The sequence below is a fragment of the Fulmarus glacialis genome, unplaced genomic scaffold, assembly GCF_000690835.1.
Source record: "Fulmarus glacialis isolate BGI_N327 unplaced genomic scaffold, ASM69083v1 scaffold863, whole genome shotgun sequence".
In the NCBI taxonomy this organism is placed as follows: Eukaryota; Metazoa; Chordata; class Aves; order Procellariiformes; family Procellariidae; genus Fulmarus; species Fulmarus glacialis.
The window spans coordinates 19,956-39,877 of NW_009202209.1; the positions used below are offsets into that span (position 1 = coordinate 19,956).

The 19,922-nt window shown below is 34.9% G+C and overlaps 1 protein-coding gene across 1 annotated transcript; it reads right to left on the minus strand.

Moving 5' to 3' along the window:
• Nucleotides 1–320: 320 nt before the first annotated feature.
• On the minus strand, nucleotides 321–17,394 carry NADK (NAD kinase). The gene is made up of 11 exons (XM_009574193.1): nucleotides 17,222–17,394; nucleotides 11,662–11,745; nucleotides 6,990–7,119; nucleotides 6,328–6,433; nucleotides 5,999–6,084; nucleotides 5,592–5,694; nucleotides 4,593–4,744; nucleotides 3,995–4,094; nucleotides 3,209–3,366; nucleotides 1,937–2,019; nucleotides 321–839 (listed from the first exon to the last, which is right to left on the minus strand). Exons 1-11 carry the CDS (start codon nucleotides 17,392–17,394, stop codon nucleotides 692–694), a joined length of 1,323 nt encoding a protein of 440 aa, XP_009572488.1. The 3' UTR covers nucleotides 321–691.
• Nucleotides 17,395–19,922: the final 2,528 nt, after the last annotated feature.

Below are 19,922 nucleotides of genomic sequence, written 5' to 3' on the forward strand. Positions count from 1 at the left end.
GATATTTACACAGTGATGACAGCCAACGGTCAAACACTGTTCAAATGGGCATAAGATATATATATAAAAAAATTTATTTTTTTTTTTTAACTAGTTCCATCTATTCATAAAAAACATTCTCCATGGGTGTTTCTTCACAGTGTGTCACATTCACAAGTAAGGAGAAAGTATTTTAAGCACTGTCTTGATGAAGAGCTGTTCTGGGCAAGACATTTAAGCTAACAAAGAGAAGCTTTTTTTTTTTAAAGAAAATTTCTTAGAGCCTTTATATGCATAGCAGTCTTAAATGGAATTACAAATATACCAAATTAAACAGACTATTTTAATGCCACTTTTCTACTGCCGCTTTTCTATTATGTATCTACATTCAGCCTACCATGTTATTGGTAAGTTATAGGTTACAATCAAATCCACAGATACAGTTGTCAATACCAATCAGAAATAATCCATTTTCAGATTGCTCATTTAAAGGAAATTCAAAGTGGATTACAACAATCAGAGCCTAATTTTTTCCATTCCTACTCTTGGTGGACAGGAAGTAGCACAATAATTTTCAGCCATCAGCAAAACTATAATCACTATGTATGTCTGAGATGGTGACCACACTTGTTAGCCAAAAACTTAAAAACCCAAGCATATAGAAGGGATACTGCCACTTTCCATTCCCATGAGTCTTGTTAGACGTAGACACTCAAAATTCTTCTTCTTCAACAGCAAAGTTATTTTGCTTCTTCCGAACATTCCAGTGTAAACACTCAGCCAAGCTTTCAAACCAGTCGCTCACAGGATCTCGGAAACAGATCGAAGGAAGGGGATAGCAAGAGGTAGTGATGCTAATACTGCAACAACACAGGAATACCCCAGTCAGTCAAGGGCAATGAATAGCAATTTAAAAAAAAAAAAAAAAAAAAATCTCCTATTCACTAGCTAACACAGTGCTATGTTCAGCCAATTTGGTAAAACAGCGAGTTTCCATAATCAAGCAATAACCAAGTCTGCAGGTTCATCTAAACAGAGGGAACACAGGGTTTAAAACTATTAACAGATGCACTGTGCACACCATTCTTTGACACAGTGAGAACACTGAACCTACTCCATGACATCCCACAGTCTTTTGCTGGTTTTCACATCAACAACACAGGGACAAAGGAAAATGTAAGTCACCACCTTGGCCTTTACGTTTCAAGTTTTAACTATAAGCAACAGCACTAAGAAGTCTAGCATCTAACAAAGGGCCAAATCTCATGTTTGAATCCTTACTAGTCTCCTGATCTATTCTATAGATCTTTCAACCTCAAAGGAAATACAAACAGTTCAAGATGGAGCGTCATGCCAGTTATACATCTTCCCTCCTTGCAACTTGTATGGACCAAGAAAAAAAAGAAGCCATCCTGAATAGTAAGTCTACCAGCCACATATCACAGAGTTGCCTTAAATCACCTCCCATCAGGATAAGCCACCACATTTTGCACATAAAAACTGAGGAAACTTCACACACTGCATTCTGCTCACTCAAGGCAATAGCTCACTCATAGACCACAACCATTCACTAAGTTAACACAGTTTAAACCATATGGCATTATTTAGAGCCACTGCTTACATGCAACTCCTCTTGGTTCACATCTCAAACTCCTAAGATTTCTAAGTTAAATTTACAGAATTTTCTAAAGACATGTCCATCTTCCCTGCCAAGCATGCAATGTTTACATGCTTTTGTCTTAACATTTCACTTGCTTTCATAGTAAGATCTAAAAAACTCATGTTAGAAATTAAAGACTTTTAGCGCAGTTTGTGCTGTAAGAAGTGTTAAGGTTTATAAAAGCTTGTTTCTTCACTGCCAGCAACCCTTTTGACAGATGTTAGAGAATGAGAGAAGGACATGAATCAGTATTTTCTATACTTATAGAGAGATGCTACAATCAAAAAAAGGCTTGACCTGTCTCCATGGCATATTTCCTGCCTCTTCCTTCCATCAAATGAAACCCATGCTGTATTCCTGGCATCTGGGGAGAGCATAATCTGAAAAAGAGAAAAGAACTAAACTTCAGTCCAAAACCTATTTTTCAAGAGCAAGGAACAAACACCTCCTTCATCCTCCCTCTGAGTACAGAATTGACTCTTCACAACTTTACAGTTGCACTGAAATTCATAATCTGTCCATAATAACAGTGCAGTAACATACTACACAAGTTCCAAACCTTCATTTAATGTTTGGTATATATACATATATTTTTCTATATGCAATAAACCCGCCCTTTATGAATACAAGGTCATAAACCAGAAATACCTTCCAGTTACAGCCAGTACATGCTTTATTTCAGTTACATGAGTTTACTTAGCATCTCTTTCGAGAAAAATAATATAGTTAACCTAGAAAAATAGATTTTAATACATAATGAATCTAAAGCTGCCGAATTTATGAAGTTTTGCTCATATTTAACATACATTCTATTAAGAGAAAAGAATTGACTACCATTGGCCAGTAACACCCACTGACTTTAAAGCAATTATGGACTGAGAGCAGTGCCATGAATAAACGTTTGATTTATGTTGTGAAACAAGAACAAAAACCCCAGCACACACTTATTTCTTAACACTAATCTAACATCCCTAGGAGAGCCCTTCTAACCATACTAGCTCTCTTCCAACTTAAGTAGACTGGAGGCTTGTAACAGATGCAAGAAGCAGAAAGGGCTTCTTCCTTACACATCAGTATTTGTTAAAAATACACATTAACTAAGTCCATTTTATATTCAGGTATTACATGCCTTTTTTTCTGCAAGACAGCATTAACAAAAAATAATTAGTGAATTGCAGATAACTCTACCAATATACTCAAAAATCTGCAATATTTGTTGTTTTAGCCATGAAAGTAGAATTTTTCATTCCCTTAAACACAACTGATTTACATGCACTTTAGCAGAAATTATGTAAAACTTTATTAGTCAGAATGCAAATATATGTATTCCCATTTTACAGAACATTACACAACTACAATCCAGTAGGAAGCAGTGTAAAGTATTCTGCTAGTGCATATATTATTTCAAAGAAAGATGCATTCTTCAAGCCGGCTTGATCTGGTCCTCCTACAAATGAAAGAATGCAGGAGATACTCAGCATTTCCTAACCTCTTCTGCTTTGGTCAGGTTCACATGGTTATTACAAAAGTTTTTAACTTAGAAAGAGAAATAACATAACAGAAGCTAACCTTGAGTTCTACTCCAGCAGGAACAACAATAGGTCTGAAAGACAATGAGTGAGGGCAGATTGGGGTGATCATTATTGCAGGAACATTTGGATGAATCATAGAAGCTCCTGCTGCAGCTGCATATGCAGTACTACCAGTCGGCGTGGAGACAATGACTCCTGTGAAAGGAGCAAAAATTTCACTTGCATTAGCATTACAATCAATGTGTTTTTTTGGAAGACGACTAAGAAATAGCACTGTTATGAAAATGAAGCAGAGAATGTATCAACTTGTATTTCACAGGAGAATTGCAGTCTAATACACAAAAAGACAGAAACTCTCTTCTAATCCTGGCAGACACATTTCTTCTATGGCTTCACATAAGTTGCATAAACTTCTAGATCTCAGGTTACATAATTTTGTAACAGTGACACTCATTTTTTTAAGGGTAAGAGCTTTAAAACTTCTGTATTTCATAAGCTGAGATCTTGGGCCTTCAATCAGTTCCAGATACCCAAGCAAATTTTTTCTGAGCTATTTCTTGCCCTTCGCCCTAACACATCATACCCAAAGAAACTGTCACTTGCCTTCACAAGTCCACAAACAAAGCTTACAACACTTTAATGCTTCGTTGTGGAACGCATTAGTTAGCAATGAAAAAACAAACCTATTCATTGCACGCTAATGATTTCTGTCACCAGTGAATTGAAGATTGAGATTTTGTTTCCATGCAAGAAAATCCTCCAGTAAAACAGCAACAGCCTACACAGGAACTGATAAGTAATTTAACTCAAGAGGCAGACTCACCATCTCCTTGCACTGTTGTTATCAGGTGTCCATCTAGAAAGACATCTACATTGGAAAGGTAAGAAGAAGGACCACGATCCACTACAACTTCATTTAGGACCTGCCATGACATCAAATATTACACCAGTCTGCTATTGCTGACTTGGCAATGTAATAAATGACAAGCCAAAACATGGTTTCCAGATCTTTGAAAAATTCATACTCTCTTTACACTTCTGTCTTATCAAGTGCCAGCTGAAGTTTTTTGACGTTAAGAATTTTTTCCAGAAGCTAGTTACTAACAATGTGCAGGATTTTTCTTTTCACTTACAAAAATCTTTGGGATCTCCCATTTTAGAAGTACGAGTTTGTTTTCAGAATAGAAGGAATATTACTACAGGAAAGTACAATATTAGCACTTATGATTGCAGAAAGTAATGAGGTACATCACTTCCTCATTATTTAGTGCACATATTGTGAATTAGAGCAATATGGATCTGTCCCACACTACTGGGCTAATGTAAGTAAACTAATGAAAAGGGGAAAGCTATAATAAAACAAAAGTACAAAGCAATTTACAAACAGCATATTAGTTCTTCTGTTTATTTTGCCCTCTGACCTGATATTGCATAATTTGCTTGCCCACTTCTTTCTCTATATTTGTAGACACTACTCCATTTTCTTCTATACCATTTTGTACTGTCATCTTCTCTCTGTGCTCTTTTACTACTTTCACTTTCAGCCTGCTTCGTAGAACAAGCGCTGCATTGCCTACAAATGAAATATAGGAGAAAGAACACAAAAATGATATGCTAGTATAGTAAATAAAATGCTGTAATGACTAGCAAACTGTACGAAATGCCATCCGTCTACTGCCCGTGCTTTCAACGTTCCCAATTTCATTCACAAGATAATTGTCTACCTTTGGTTAAAGCTCAAAACTAATTTTTAGTAGTAATGAGCAAAATTAAAGTCAAATTTGAACCCAGTCCTTCCTCCCTTTCCTCATCATGTAAAAAGAAAATTTAAGTTTTATATGGACACGATCAAGATGGGAAAACACTGTTAGGCTCATATGATCTTCACTAAGACAAAAGCTAAGCTTAAAGAAAATTAGTGCATTAGAGACACCTATTAAAAGACAACATTCTAGCAACGTGAGAATTTGATACATCTTTTCAGGAATCTACTTTGGATGCAATTCAAATAATCTCATATTGAAGAAACAAAGTATTTCTTTCCTCAAATATTTTATTTGCCTGACTTCTCAGTATTTAAGCACTGCACTGCTTAGAGAAACAGACTACCACAGACTTCAGAGCTACACTCTATTTGTATGTTTAGCTGTCATTTAACATAAATTCTGCATCACCGTTTACTTGTCTACTCCACACAGGACAAAGTTATCTCTTAGCCATTTTTCTTTACAGAACAGCACAGAGAGCAGCATTGAATGGGTCAATGCAATGCAATACTTTTGTTAGTTTAGTATACATTTCTTGTGACTCAATCTTACGGGACAACCTAAATGAGTTGGTTAAGAAAATTTACTAGTCTTGGAAAAAGCTACAGAAAATGTAACAAAAAGAAACACCACACCTTGTCCCCTTAAATTTACCTTCTATAACCTGAGTGACTTGGGACTGAAAATTCTCAAAATTAAATGGAGTAAGAAATCCAAGGGATCCCAGATGAAAAGCCATAACTGGAGGTACACTACCCTATCAATAAAGAAAAGAATTTAAAAGCTACTGAATAAAAGCAATTCATACTTCAACTAATTGCCTGTAAATATTTTGACTATTGATGTAACTTCAACTGTGCATAATAAAAACAACACATTACATACATTAATTTCAGAAGGTATAGGGTAAAACAGGCTTGATAAAAAAAGGAATGGACAGCAAAGGACAAATGCCATCCTCAATAACAAAAGAAAAAAAAAAAAAAAACAAACAACCCCACAACCTTCAAATACTTCAGAAAGAAAAGAGGTGTCTCAGTCTATTTCCCATAAAGACCAACCTGGAAAAGCGAAGAAGCATAAAGTAAGGTCCCGTCTCCTCCCAGGCATATGATAAAGTCTATCTGATTGGAGATATCATCATAATCTAGAAGCAACATTGAAATACAAGTTTTGAATTAAGTTTTATCAACAGACGTAATTTCCTAACATAAATTAAGCTCAGCATGCAAACATTCACTCAGAAATATGAAAAAACCACAACGAAGATGTAACAGCAGCTGGTTGCAAAAGACATATTAGTTTAACAAACTTGACCCAACAGCTAAGGAAATACCAAGACAAATAAGCAATATACTTTAACTTTACTTTCAAGAAATCATTACCATACCTTCTCTGAAGGTGCAAAATTTCTTCTTCACTGGTCCAAAATTATCATCATTAGCTATAGCGGGGTCTTCCAATACTTTTTTTTCTACATACACTATCATATTGTTCTCCTTAAGAGAGGTAAGATAAGTTTGTTAATACCTCTTAAAATGACAAAATATTTGACTCTCCCCATGATTTGCAGTAGTTTAAAACATGTAAATAATATTTTACAGAAGTGGTCTGCATCTGTTAGTTGTGGGGTTTATTTTTAACGTGTGGTCTAATTCTAATGAGAATTTTGCACCATGTACAGACCATCTAATAAATTAAACTAAACTTTGGAATATAGATTACATGATACAGTAACATTGCTATGTTTGTTCAAGGCTTAAAGGATTAAGCTTTTTACATCCCATTCCCTGTAATTTAGAACTGCAAACAGAACGAAGGAAAGTTTTTACTTTGCTTTTTTTTTTTTTAAGCTCTGTACTTAAAGTACTTAAGTACTGATCTCAAGCTCCGAAACAAGTTTTACTACTTCCAGCGGCAATGGGCATAACGATTTGTTTGCACTATACATTCAGCAGTTTTGCACTATACATTCAGCAGAATCAGTAATTGAAAACAGTTTAGATGTAAAATTTTTAATTATGGTAAAAAATTGAATTTACATTTCATTACCTCAGTAAGATACACACAAAGCTCTTTAAAAGGCTGCAGCAGACTGGCATCACGTATCTTTTTAATAACAAGGACGCTCTTGGGAGGTTTGTTCCATGTCAACCGCTGGCTTGCTGGATCCTGAATGTGCCTAGAGAATAGAAAAAAGACAATGTTACTACATTTTGCTTTGACAACATTCTGGTCTGTTAAGAATATATCTTTAATTATGCAGTCCTAAAACAATAGAAAGAAGGATGCAATAGTTCATATTGTAACTATGCTTTTTCCCCCCATGAAACCAATCAACGCTTTACTATATTAAGATGGCAACATAATATTAAGGTGTCCATTCTTGTTACTGCTACCATGCTAATAACACATGCAAACAGAGACTTTAATAGAAGCACTACAAAAGCTATTGGATCAAGTTCTTGAACCAACTGACATCTTCCCTGATGCTTCCAGCCATAATGCTTTCCTTTATCTTGCCTTAGTGCTCTCTCCTCTGAAACTGACTCAAAATAAGGAGAAACATCCAATTAGAGAATCAGAAAAGGCTTAAGTCAATGTAAATTTTAAAAAATAGTGCAATAGTTCCAACCCAAATATTCTTCTTTTTTTTTTAGCAATGTTTCCTTCAGCACTTTTTCACTGATACCAGTATACAGTCACAGTTTTCTCAGTATAGTCTGAAGCCTGTAGATGCAGACACAAATTCTACAGTTTTTTTACTAATACTAAACAACACTATCACAAGAGAAGGGCAAATAATTAAGATTCACATGGTCATCTGTACTAAATCTTCAAGGTAAGCCTTAACAACTACGAAAAAACTATAGTACATAAACTTTATTCTGGGAAGTCTGCATTTGCAACTCTCATACTTCCTGTCATAAAGCCTCAAAAATAATGGGCTTAAGCAGGAACAGATGCCTGTATACTTCTATTCCAGGCAAGCATTACAGATATGTAAGCATACATAACTTTTGTGCAAAATTTCTTTAAAACTCTAATCTATGTATTAATTTTATTTTAGTGTTGATCCCAAAACAAGTTTATCTGCTTAAAGTAGCACAACTACTGCTTTAAATAAAGAAAAAAAACCAAAAACTTTAAGAAGTATTTTAAAACTACTGTCTGCCTATTGTCAGAACAGCACTCTAAGAATTGAGAGTCTCAAGAACTAAATATATGTACACAAATAATTTTGCAGCTTTCAAGAGCGTTCAGTAACAGAACCCTCATGTTGCTCTATAATACATTTGGTTGATTTAGGAATACCCATCTGTATTTTCCTTCTTCATTTATATCTACTTCTAAGCTACATAATTTCACAGTTGTATTTCACATATTACAAGTATCCCATCCTTTTCCATATGGTGCAGATATAATCCATAAAGCAAAGCAGATTAGTATAAATGCTGAACAAGCCAAATTTACAAAGAGATTTGGATTTAGCATTTCAAGGGTTAAAATAAAACAGATTATGATGCTGGAGGTGGAATAACCTGCTCATTTTACTTTCCAAAATGACTATATTCTACATATAAATACAGCAGAAACTATAGATTAATGAAGTAGTCTTACACCAATAACCTTTACTAACAAACAGTGCCATCTCTCTCTCTAAATATGATTACATAATACAGAAGAATACAAACGTGCAGTTACACTCAGTATCACATACAGGCTTTCAACACAATGTTATGTTTCCTCTCATTGTATTTTACAGTCAAGGAATCATAGAATACTGGAGGTTGGAAGGCACCTCTGGAGATAGTCTAGTCCAATCCCCTGGCTCAGTGTAAGGGCGTTTTGAAGATACCATACTTGGTCTCAAATATCGCCATGAATCTGAGATGACTAGGAATTTGGAAGGCTTCCTCTGACTTGACTAACCAACCAATAGCTAAACTGAAAATAAAGTAAAATAAAATAAAGTAAAATAAAATAAAATAGGAAGAGTTGCATTAACATGTTTATTGCTGCCGAACAGTCGCAAAGGAAATGAAGCTGAAGTTTTACATGCTATTTCCAATACAAATGGTGACTAAGGAAGCATTTTCTATATTAAAGTTCATTTCATAAAATTAAATTCCTCAAATCTCAATTCTGTTAAAAGCTAAAAAATACACAGAGAAACCACCCCCAAAACCATTTCAAGATTATTAGGCTATCTTCTAAAGCTGGCAAAGAACTAAAGATTGCAGCACTGCTTTTCACGTAATAAACCTAGAACTAATACAGACTTCATTCAAACGAAAGACAGTCTGCCTATTTCAACTGTACTCACCAATTCCATGTAGTTCTACTAAATGAAAGATTATTCATAACATGCTTTAAGATCTTCATGTTTCTTTCCAGGAGTCAGGCAAATGCAACAGCTCCAAAAAAAAAAAGAGGCTGAGGCTTTTATCACTTATTAATAAACTGCTACCTCAAAAGAAAACATTTTTCTCCGAAAATTGTTTTCTCAGTTAAGTATTTCAACCACTCCCTATAAAAAGTTGTGAGGCTTTACAGAAAAATCCTGTATAAAATGCTTACTACAGATCTTCAGAAGCAAGATTTCATAAGAAAAATCCCATTTCAAGAAAGAGTTTAAAAACAGGTATTTGACCTCCCCTCTTCTCAACAACACCAGCACCTGATTCTTTTTTCAATTCATCTGGTCATCTTACATAACAGTCTTTGGAAAGCAGGTTTTTCAATAGAATCATCAACACTAGCACTTACAGAGACACCAAGACCTTTATGCCCCTACATAAAAATTAAAATTTTCTGTTAAAAAATTCTCTCCAGTGAAGAGAATTTAACAATATTACTGACTGTAGAGAAGAAAAACCCAAACAAAAACATTTTGCTTGGTTTTAGAAGCCATAACAAAAACCTTACATATAGTAAAAATAGTAATTTACAATTTGGTCTTCAAACAGTCCTCTCCTTCAATCACCCGAGAGCACCCTTTTTTCCCCAGCTATTCTGAACACTGCATAAGCAGTCTTCTCCCCGACAAGTAGTGTGCCTCCAGTATTGCCTGCAGCCTGCGTACTCAACTGATCTAGACACTATCATTATCTTATACCATGCTGGCCCAGCCCATGGGGAGGAGCGTGTTCACCACAGTCAGGTGGGTAAACATACAACACAAGTTGGGATTTCAGATCAACTGCAGCACTCCAAGCCACCAACTTTAGAACAGACAGAAAGAATGAGGAAGCTAAGAGTTACTGTACACTGCAAGATTTCCGCCACACCTGTGTGGGAAAAGTTAGGATTCCACCAACCTGTTTTGAGGAAGACTCTACTATTTAGGTAAAGATTTAGGCAAATAAATACCTAATTCAAATACATTACGTTTAACTGAAAGAACAATGAAATAAAACTTTTTTAAAAGACAGAAATAGGGACCACTAACTTGGTTAATCTGTAGAACCCTGACATTTCTCGTTTGACCAAGTCAAGACACCATTTAGTAAGTATATAACACATAGTGTAAAAAGCAACACTTTTATATCACCCAACCTACAAAATTAAAATGTTTATACACCTTCTAAGCAGAAACAAACTCTTATGTTCGCATTAAATTTATCACTAGAGCCTAAAAGCAAACTTACCTTAATGATATCCATACACTGAAAGTGGCATAGATCAATCACAAAAATTCAAACTACTAGCTCAAACACATAATACCAAGAGAGGGAGAAGGCTTTACTCAGATTTCACAGTACACAGAACAATTTCTCCTCCTTTCCTTGTGTTGTCCAGAAAATTTTTTTTCCTCTATCATTTAGAAACACTGCTCTTTGCGTATTTCAAGTTGATGGAATAAACAAAATGCTACCAATAGCTTCTCCATATTATAATTAGATTGCTATAAGGGTGTTTAATACACATGACGAGTTTACTGTCACTTACGTTGGAAAGTGTTTATTATAGTTGCCATTGCTGGCATCAAACTATGGATTGCAGATTATGCAAAACATGTCTAAACAAAACATCAGTACTTAATACTGTTCATGTGCCCTGCCATATTTTTATGTGAAATGGTTAATTTTTTTGTTTTCCAAAATAGATATACTGAGCCGTGAGAAAACTCCCATTAGTTTAGGTAGTAGATAGTGGGCCTAAGAACATCACACGAATTAGTAATGCAAAACCAGTAAAATTAATTTCCTTTTATGTCTGTTACCTTGCAGGAAGTATTCCAAACAGCAAAACCACTATAAATCCATACAGAGAAATACCGATTATGTCCTATCACCCCTTGAGAGAAAAAAAGCCCAATGACATTCAAATCCGTATTATACTTTTCAACATGCAGATCAAGCTAACGCACATCTAATGGGGGTTTAGTTGAGAATACAGTTGAGCAGTGCTATCCATTATATTATACTTTTCAACATGCAGATCAAGTTAACGCACATCTAATGGGGGTTTAGCTGAGAATACAGTTGAGCAGTGCTATCCATTCTCCTCTCAGACTGACGTCTTAAATGGTCAATGTGTGATAAAAATGGCAGGCCAATTTTGGCAATGCAGACCCCAAGCTGGCCATCAAGCAACATGAAAATCTCTAAATATCAGGTAAAATACAAACAATGCTGATTAGGGGGTGAATAGTAGAAAAGCAAACTTATTTTCTTTTACATAGAATAAGCATAATACCATTTGTTTGACAAGTACTTACATAATTGTTTTAGGATTTTGCAGCATACAGGCCTTTGGTCCAAATGTGGTCACTGGGCATGGTCCATGCAAGGAGCGTGTTCTCCTAAATACATATATAAAAATAAGCAATAAGTACAAGAAATGTAGTGACAGACTGGGTATAATTAGCTCTCCAACCACCAAAACCACTTCTTTGAAAAATTTGCACTAGGCATACAGGCCAAAGTACATTTCTGAAACCTACGTTTGTGGTTGACCAGGCAATGTAATTTTACACATATTAGCGCTCACATTTCCAATCTAAAACTTAACTCCTGTACCTACTCCTTGAAAGTGATTTTAATCAAAGCCTCGCTCACAGTTTACCCCCTCCACATACTGAGTAATCACTTCCTAAATATTAGTACCAGGCATATATTCTTCTTGCATTCATTTCATCTTCACTTTGCACAAAGGAAGCATACAGCCTCAAAGAAGATACGGTCAAGTTTTATCAAGTTGGTTCTGTGAATTCATGTCAAGCCTCCAAAGATTCTATTTAGCCTCAACTCTTCTGGACACTACAATACAGAACAGTATTGTGTCTCAGATCAAAAAACTGTGTAGATAAATCCCAAATTATAAAAACATAATCCATTTTCAAGTTCTCACTACTGTGAAAAGGAAAAATCCTATGTTAAAGAAACCAAGCACAGACAATTCCTCTTTCAGAATTAGCTATGTAATTCTTACATATTAAAAAACCTCTAATTTTTTTTAAGCTAGAGTAAGAAGGAGTTTAAATAACTAAAGGACACATTTTTCAACTCCTCAATTTATTGTAATCCTAAATAATAGCCAACATGATAGCATAAACAAGTATTTAACGCTATGAGTACTCAAACACGTACTTGAGTAGTAGTTGACTGAACATTTCAGATTTTGTAGGAAATCATTAAATAACGCCGAGAAATTATCAAACTTGTGGCAACATTCAAAAGAAACTCAAAATATCTCTGTAATAACACTAGCTGAGCAAAAGAGCAGCAGGTTCAGGTTTTGTTATGTAATTCAGTAGTCTCACAACCTTCACTTAGCAAGCGTGCCTAATCAATTAATTAAAATACAAAACATAAGCCAGGACTTTTGTTTACATAGTATGAGCACTTTCTCTTCTGTAATATTTTGGCATGCTTTAATTTCTGTTGACAATGAGCAAGCAAACAACTAAGCATACAGACAAAAAAAATAAGCCCAAGACTGTTGTTTTCAGGCCGCGTTCTCAGCAAAAAAACCTACAGTGATTGTTAGTTGTGTGTCATCAGTGTGTGTTAAGGGTTAGTCTGCATCAATTCCTAAGTGACATCAGCTTTACTGCTGCAGACACAATAACCACAATACCTTATTTTCTATATTTCTTGAAGCGCTACATCTTATCTAAGAGCACAAAATTTTAGAACAGGACATTCAGCATGATTAAATCTGGTATAAATACACACAAAATAGCTTAATGAGTGCTCTTCATCTCAATAAGATACAGTAATGTATATAAATTAGGTTTCCCAGTGTAAGTCTTGACAAGCATTTACAATAAAATCTCCAACACCAAAGCAATATCTTCAGATTTTTTTGCCATGGCCAAGTCACAGTAATGGTGTCCCGATCATTTACACACTTTTTTTGTTGTTTAAATCTTTGCACTTAATAAATTAATGAAACGCAAATCCTTCAATTCTAAGGTATATGGAGATATATATCTGCAGTGCCAGGCCATAGTTCATTTTATTACATACTAGGTTAGGTCTCCTTCATTTTCTGTTTTGTTTCTCCCCGCCCCCCCCATTACCCACATTTGCTTTTTACAGATTACATTCAAAACAGTTCCCTTTTCTTTCCATCACCAAAAAAAAATAGAACCCTAGATTTTGACTTTGCAAAAATAGGCTATTTAAGCAGAGCTTTTACTAACTAAAAACATTTTTTATAGGTATCAAAGTAATACAGACATTTACAAACAAGAAACCAATCACTATTGACTGAAGTTACTGAAGACCGAAAAATTTCTGGATTTTTACTGCTGAGAAACACTGGGGTAATAATTCAGTCATTTAAATTGAGAAGTACCTATTAGGATAATTTAATCTCTTGGAAGATGCATAGAAGACATCCCGGGCTGAGATTAAGGCATGCAGAGACAACCAAGAGGTAGAAAAAATGCTATTTGAATAGGTAGAAAAAAATGCTAATTTTTTCCATTTATTTATCTAGTAAGAGCTAATATGATCTTTGTCTTCAAATAAACAGGAGCTCTGAAATGTCATTTATCCTCAAACTTAAATCCCACCCAGAACACAGGATTACTCCTAGCTCTAGGATGAGATTATTTGGACCAAGTCAGAACAGTTCTGCCTTATTTGCCTCCCACCTCCTTCAGCAAATCTGTAAATGGGAATAAAGCTTACTCAAGTCATGTAACTGTTGAAACATTATGTAAATGCTATTAGAATTATTCCATTAAAAAGAATGGGAAATATGCCTTTCCTGTGCTTAATTCAATTAACACAGGAACTGGTAACTAATCTATTGCTTGGCAGTAACAAATCATTACTGCACTGCCTTCTATTGTGTATATTATAAAGTAGCTCAGACCAGTCTGATGATTCACTCTTAATACTAAAAAAAACCTCAGAAATCTAATAAAAATCAAAACCAGATGATGCATTAAAAAGATATAATTAAGGAACAACAGCAACATCTTATTTGTTCCATGTCTAAGAAAACATGCGTGTTTAAGATTTGAATTCCAATAATGAAAATGCATATTTAATTTCCTACATTGAACACACAGAAATTATATTTGTTTTTCAAATAATTTTTTCCACTCGTAAGTACAGGCATGACTAATCCAGTCAGATAAGATTATTACTAAATGTTTTATAAAGTTTACCTTATTTATGTTAAAACAGAAAAATGAGCAAAACCTGACATAATTAGAGATTAATGTGTGTACCAATATGTGTAAAGGAATGGCAAGTCTCTGTCTACTGGTGTACAATTACACTTGAAATTGCGATAGTTAAATAACACCCTGGCAACATCACCTCCCACTTGTTGCTCCACTCAAGCCTCTCCCAAATAACTGTCTTTTTTCCTTCTTTCAGCACAGGTCATTACTTCATGCCACTCCTGATAATTGGCTAAACTCCTACAAGAGGCATTAAATATCTACATCTGACCCTCGTGACATTCAAACAAAGTTTTATCTGCAAGCTCTAATTAATAATTGGTATATATTTCGGTTGAGATTTTACCTGGTTTTATTAGTACTTAATCTATGCGCTATTCAATCAACAGAAGGTAAAATGTTTGAGTGAACAGAATTTAAAGTTGTTTGTAGTAAGACTGTCTGCTAAGAATGCACAGCAATGCACTGGAAATTATACATCTTTTAGGAAAATATACTTGCCAGTTCAAAGCAGATAGGCAACTACTTCAATCTGAATACTATATAGCAAGCCTAGGATCACTTTCTGACATTCTGCAAGATGCCTTGTGACAATTTTGCACTAAATTGAAGACAGCCGGTGAATGAATGCAGAGAATTTTAATGAAAAAAATCTTGCAAACAATAACCCTAATTCAAACCCACAATAGGTAGGGTCTACAAAGATCACTTCTAGTTTACAAAAGAAAAAGTAGTTATTTAGCTAGAAGATAATTACACACAAAAATTTAGACCACATGGTCTTTTACACAGGTCTACATTCTTAAAGGTTTAAGTGGAGAAGGGAAAACACAACAGTTTTACAGCATGCTTTTAACATAAAGTCTTACGTATTGACTATGACACACAACAGTACAGTCAGAGCACAGTCCTTTGTGAACATTTTCCAAAAGCGTTAAAGTACACTGACTTTCTGAACTACATATGCAAAGCAAGTATTTTCCTAACCTTTTAGCCTCTTCAGATAAAGGTTTTTATTATGCCTCCCTTCACCATAAAGCTTCCCCCTGCGATCTTCAGCCTCACCCATATATGCTCTGTCTTGCAAGAGCATTCCTACCAGCAAAGCAGTAACTCTGGACGAGAATTTCATCTGTTGAGAAACTCCTCCGTGATTCTGTCCGTGCTTTTATAGAGGGTCACAATGTAAGTAAAGTAAAGTTCTGCTATGCCTCCCACAAGTTCAAGACACACTGCTATCACAGCATGCCATTCAATATTTACAATGGGTCCAAAGATCACAAAATTGAAAGTTCTACCCAGGCTGTCCACATGACAAGAGCCTTGCAACTAGATTAGAAATTTGGCTCAAAGAAAAAATGGGCGTTTCTCACTGCTGGGAAACAATCTGCAAGCACAAACTTACTTTGTGCTGCCTCACATTACCATATAACCTAAATACTCATACAGGTTTTTAATACACAGCACTAGAGCTCCAGCTAGAGCATTTGTAAAAATTTGCAGAAGGGTCTCTACAGTTGATTGATTCTTTCTTGAGGCTATGAACTCTGCAGACACCTCTTTTGACAGCCATGCCATTCTGATTACAGGTCTGCCCTTAGTCCACCCCCCACCTTTAACTTCCTGCCTTCATTTTGGGCTAATAGCCTTTTGAAATGCATTTCAAGAATCCCTTAAAAGCAACTTGTTAAGCAAGAGGTAAAGTTCTGCCAAGTAGTTAAAGATCTGGAACCAAGCACAAAACTGTTCCTTTCTTGTGACCTGAGCTACTATCAAGCTATGAATTAACATAGCTCGGTACAGATGCATTTGTATTTTATTTCCGGAAGGTACTTAAAACTCTGAAGCTAGGTTAAAATATGACAAATATCATAGTATTCAACATTCAAATCTACCCCAAAACCCTGGAAGTCAAGTACTCGAGCACAATGGGTTCCTTAAATTTGAAAATTAGTAATCTTCTTACAAACAATAATCTTCTAAGCTTTTATACTTTAAGAGGTTCGCCTAGCTGGAAATATACCCATACTTTCTTAACTAACTTTCTTACTAAGAAATAATTTCAATACATGATGCTACAGATAGGAGTTTTATATGCAGTTTGTCTTCAAAAAAAAGGACCTATTAATTTCACATAGCCATTTCTAAATGCAAACACTTTCTTGAATCCAGACTCTGACATACTCGCTTCAGACAGCATTTAAATGCCATATACAAAGCAAATGAGTAATACGTTGTCTTGCTGAATCTGTATATACATACACAGAACGTTGCTGGAATATCTACAAAAAGCAGTTTAAGATCTCCCAAGAAACACTGAAACAGAAGGCAGGCCTCACAACCAGCCAGAACCTATTTACATGTCAGTTTAGAGATGACCACCTACATGGCTACTTCAGAAAATCAAGTTCTTTTCACAGCATGGACCACAACAGGATAGTTCACTAATCATCTCCCTCTCTATTTATTACCACAAAACACTATTTTTATTTCTATTCGTTATTACTTGTCACAGCTGCAAGACTATGGTTATATAAAAAGAGGAGCAAAAATTAAAATCTAGGTAACTTTTTTTTAAAATATTTTTTTCATTTTTCTTAAAGGTAGCAGCAATAGAAAGAACCAAGAGCCATACCGGAATTCTTTGGTGCTTCCTAGGGCTGGTGAAGCAGACAAACTTCGTGACTTAGCTCGTCCCCGGCTAGTATGGCTCCACTCCTCATCATCATGACATGTTGAGCAATGATAAGCAGAATCTGAGCTCACATCAGCCTTACTGGTACACAGTTTTTCTCGATTCATCTCCATACTGGAAGTGAAGGAACCTCAGTGAGAGAGAAATTCAATTCCTGTGGAAAAACACCAGGAGAAAGGGGATAGGAAGGAGAGAGAAGAAAAATTCAGTATTAGCAAAAGCTAATAGACTAAGTATGAAACACTGAGTTTACACACTTTGATAAACACTTCTCAAAAGGATCTGGGCAATTGAGAAGTTCTTCAAGGTAATCAGAAGACACTGGAAGAAAAAACGACCAGAATTAAAACATGTATGTTCCCAGACTTAGAAGAGGCTCAGTACAAAGTTGTTTCAAGACCAGCACAGATTCACGTCTCCAGTTATATATGGGATAAAATAAATTTATTTTAGATACTGAAGAGGAAGAAAAGCTTTAAATATTTGCCAAGGAATCAAGATTCAGGAAAAACTATAAAGTCTCCTATTAGGTGATACATATATTGAACAAATAAAACTAGAATACTCTAAGCTATAACAAAAGAAAAACTGTCAAAGTAAGCAAAAAAAAAATGCAATAAAGATAACCTTAATAAACTCCAGTTCTTCACAAAAATGAGATTAATAACAAGCTGAGAAGAGACAAAAACAAGTTGGAGGACAATACCAGTTCTTAAATAATTTGTGACAAACTGGGGAGATGGTCCAAAACAAACAAGATGAAATAAGGACAAATGTGAAGTATTTCACTTCCACAAATAACCAGCACAAATAAAAGATAAACAGCTGGCTAGACAGCAATTATGCAGAAGTAAAAAAAAAAAACAAACACCACCCAAAACAAAAACGAAACTTTAAATAACCATCCTTCTCCAAAAGCACTAGAAATCCCGTAAGTAAGTTCTCATCATTATTTGGACCAAGTAGAAAAAGCCTTAACAGAATATAAATAGAAAGCAACTTTCAGTGTGTGAATAAACACTAAATAGCATCTAAGATAATGCAGTCTAGAGGAACAATACATTCCTCAAGTCAGTTGATTTCAACATGGGGAAAAAGTTGGTTCGTTAAAAATCTGCAGATGTTTTTAAAATAGTTTCATCACTTCCCACTATATCCTGTAGAGAATGGACCATAATATTATTGTAACCATTAAAATAGACTATGGCTCTGGAAAATACTCATAGAATAATGATATTTGGCTGTAAAGTTACCAGAGGATGACAATCTCCACAATTTTACAGGTACTATGTTTCACAGCATCCCAACTTTTAGATTACAAAAGCATCAATAAAATGAAGTTATAATTTTAGAATGAGCACTGGCTCATTACTAAATTAGAAGAACCACCACCTAATCAAATTAGAAAATACTTTTGCTCCTACTGTAGATTAGGCTTCCCCTAAGAGAACATCACTACAAAAAGGTACAATTACTGTCATCCATTAATAATTTATAAGATCCTGCACTTGTAAAGATATCAATGTTTAGTTGTTGGTTACTCATTGCTTAGTATTACCTGTGACCATGACTTGGGAAATAGTCATTTCAACACATTTACAATTTTTTACAGCTAAAATTAGAAAAATGTAACTCCATTTTTAGACAAGTTTAAGCTCAATATAAGTTTTGTGCCAGTTAGTTGATTTATGCACATAATTACCCTCATTGTGCAAGCACATATATAAAACAGACTGTAAAATCTGACTCAAACAACATAAATTATTTTTAATAGATTTTAATTATTATTACCTTTTACCACAACCTCATCAAGCTTCAGGAATACATCTCTGGCTGGTTGTTTCTTAACCAGCTACAGAAAACAAGTCATTTAGATATCTGATTTTCAGACAAGAAGTGACTTTAAAATGAGATATTCAGTATCTCTGACTGGAAAGGGTCTTTCAGCATCTGTGTGTGCATGAGGAAAGTTCTTACATTGTTTGTTCTTTAAATCATAACCTAAACCAGCCCACCGTTTTTACTTCAGAGATTCCAGATAGACTTGAACAAGCATTTCTGATGGATTCCCTCCCGTACCCCCATGCAAACTGGATTCTGAATTAACAGTCTTCCTTGTCAAATACAGAAAGAACTAAAAATTTTAAGTTCTGAATTTTAACAAAGAGGGCTTTATCCAATAGATTTAAAAATAATTTTTAAAAAAGCCATAAAGGAAGTTAGAAAACTAGACACTCATTTACCATCTGTCTGTAGCTACTCACACTTGTAATGCACTTATTAAAGGCCTATCAACCAACTTATCTTAAAAAAAAAAATCTAATACCTTAATTTTTATTTTTAAATCTAAGGATTATTCTTTACAACCTGAAATCATTCTTGTGTTTGGTATATCTATTTCGTAGGGTCTAAACAGACTTCTCCAGCATCTTTACATACCCAGATTTCCACATACTTTACCATCTTTCTGATTTTTAAGGAATTAGAGATCTGACTATATCTTTACTGGAGTACCATGCTCTTAGCTAATATTAACCAAAACTATTATAGTAAGTCAAAGTTAATGCTTAGTATACATGAATACATTCCATTTTGTAGAGTTAGCCAATAAAAATGCTGGAGATAATTGTTCATCACTGGG

Coding starts and splice junctions, on each gene's coding strand:
- NADK (XM_009574193.1), bottom strand. CDS start 17,394: ATGGAGATGAATCGAGAAAAACTGTGTACCAGTAAGGCTGATGTGAGC. Junction 4,095..4,592: donor AGCAAATTATGCAATATCAG/GTCAGAGGGCAA, acceptor ATGTCATGGCAG/GTCCTAAATGAAGTTGTAGT. Junction 3,367..3,994: donor AACAACAGTGCAAGGAGATG/GTGAGTCTGCCT, acceptor CTCCTTTCACAG/GAGTCATTGTCTCCACGCCG.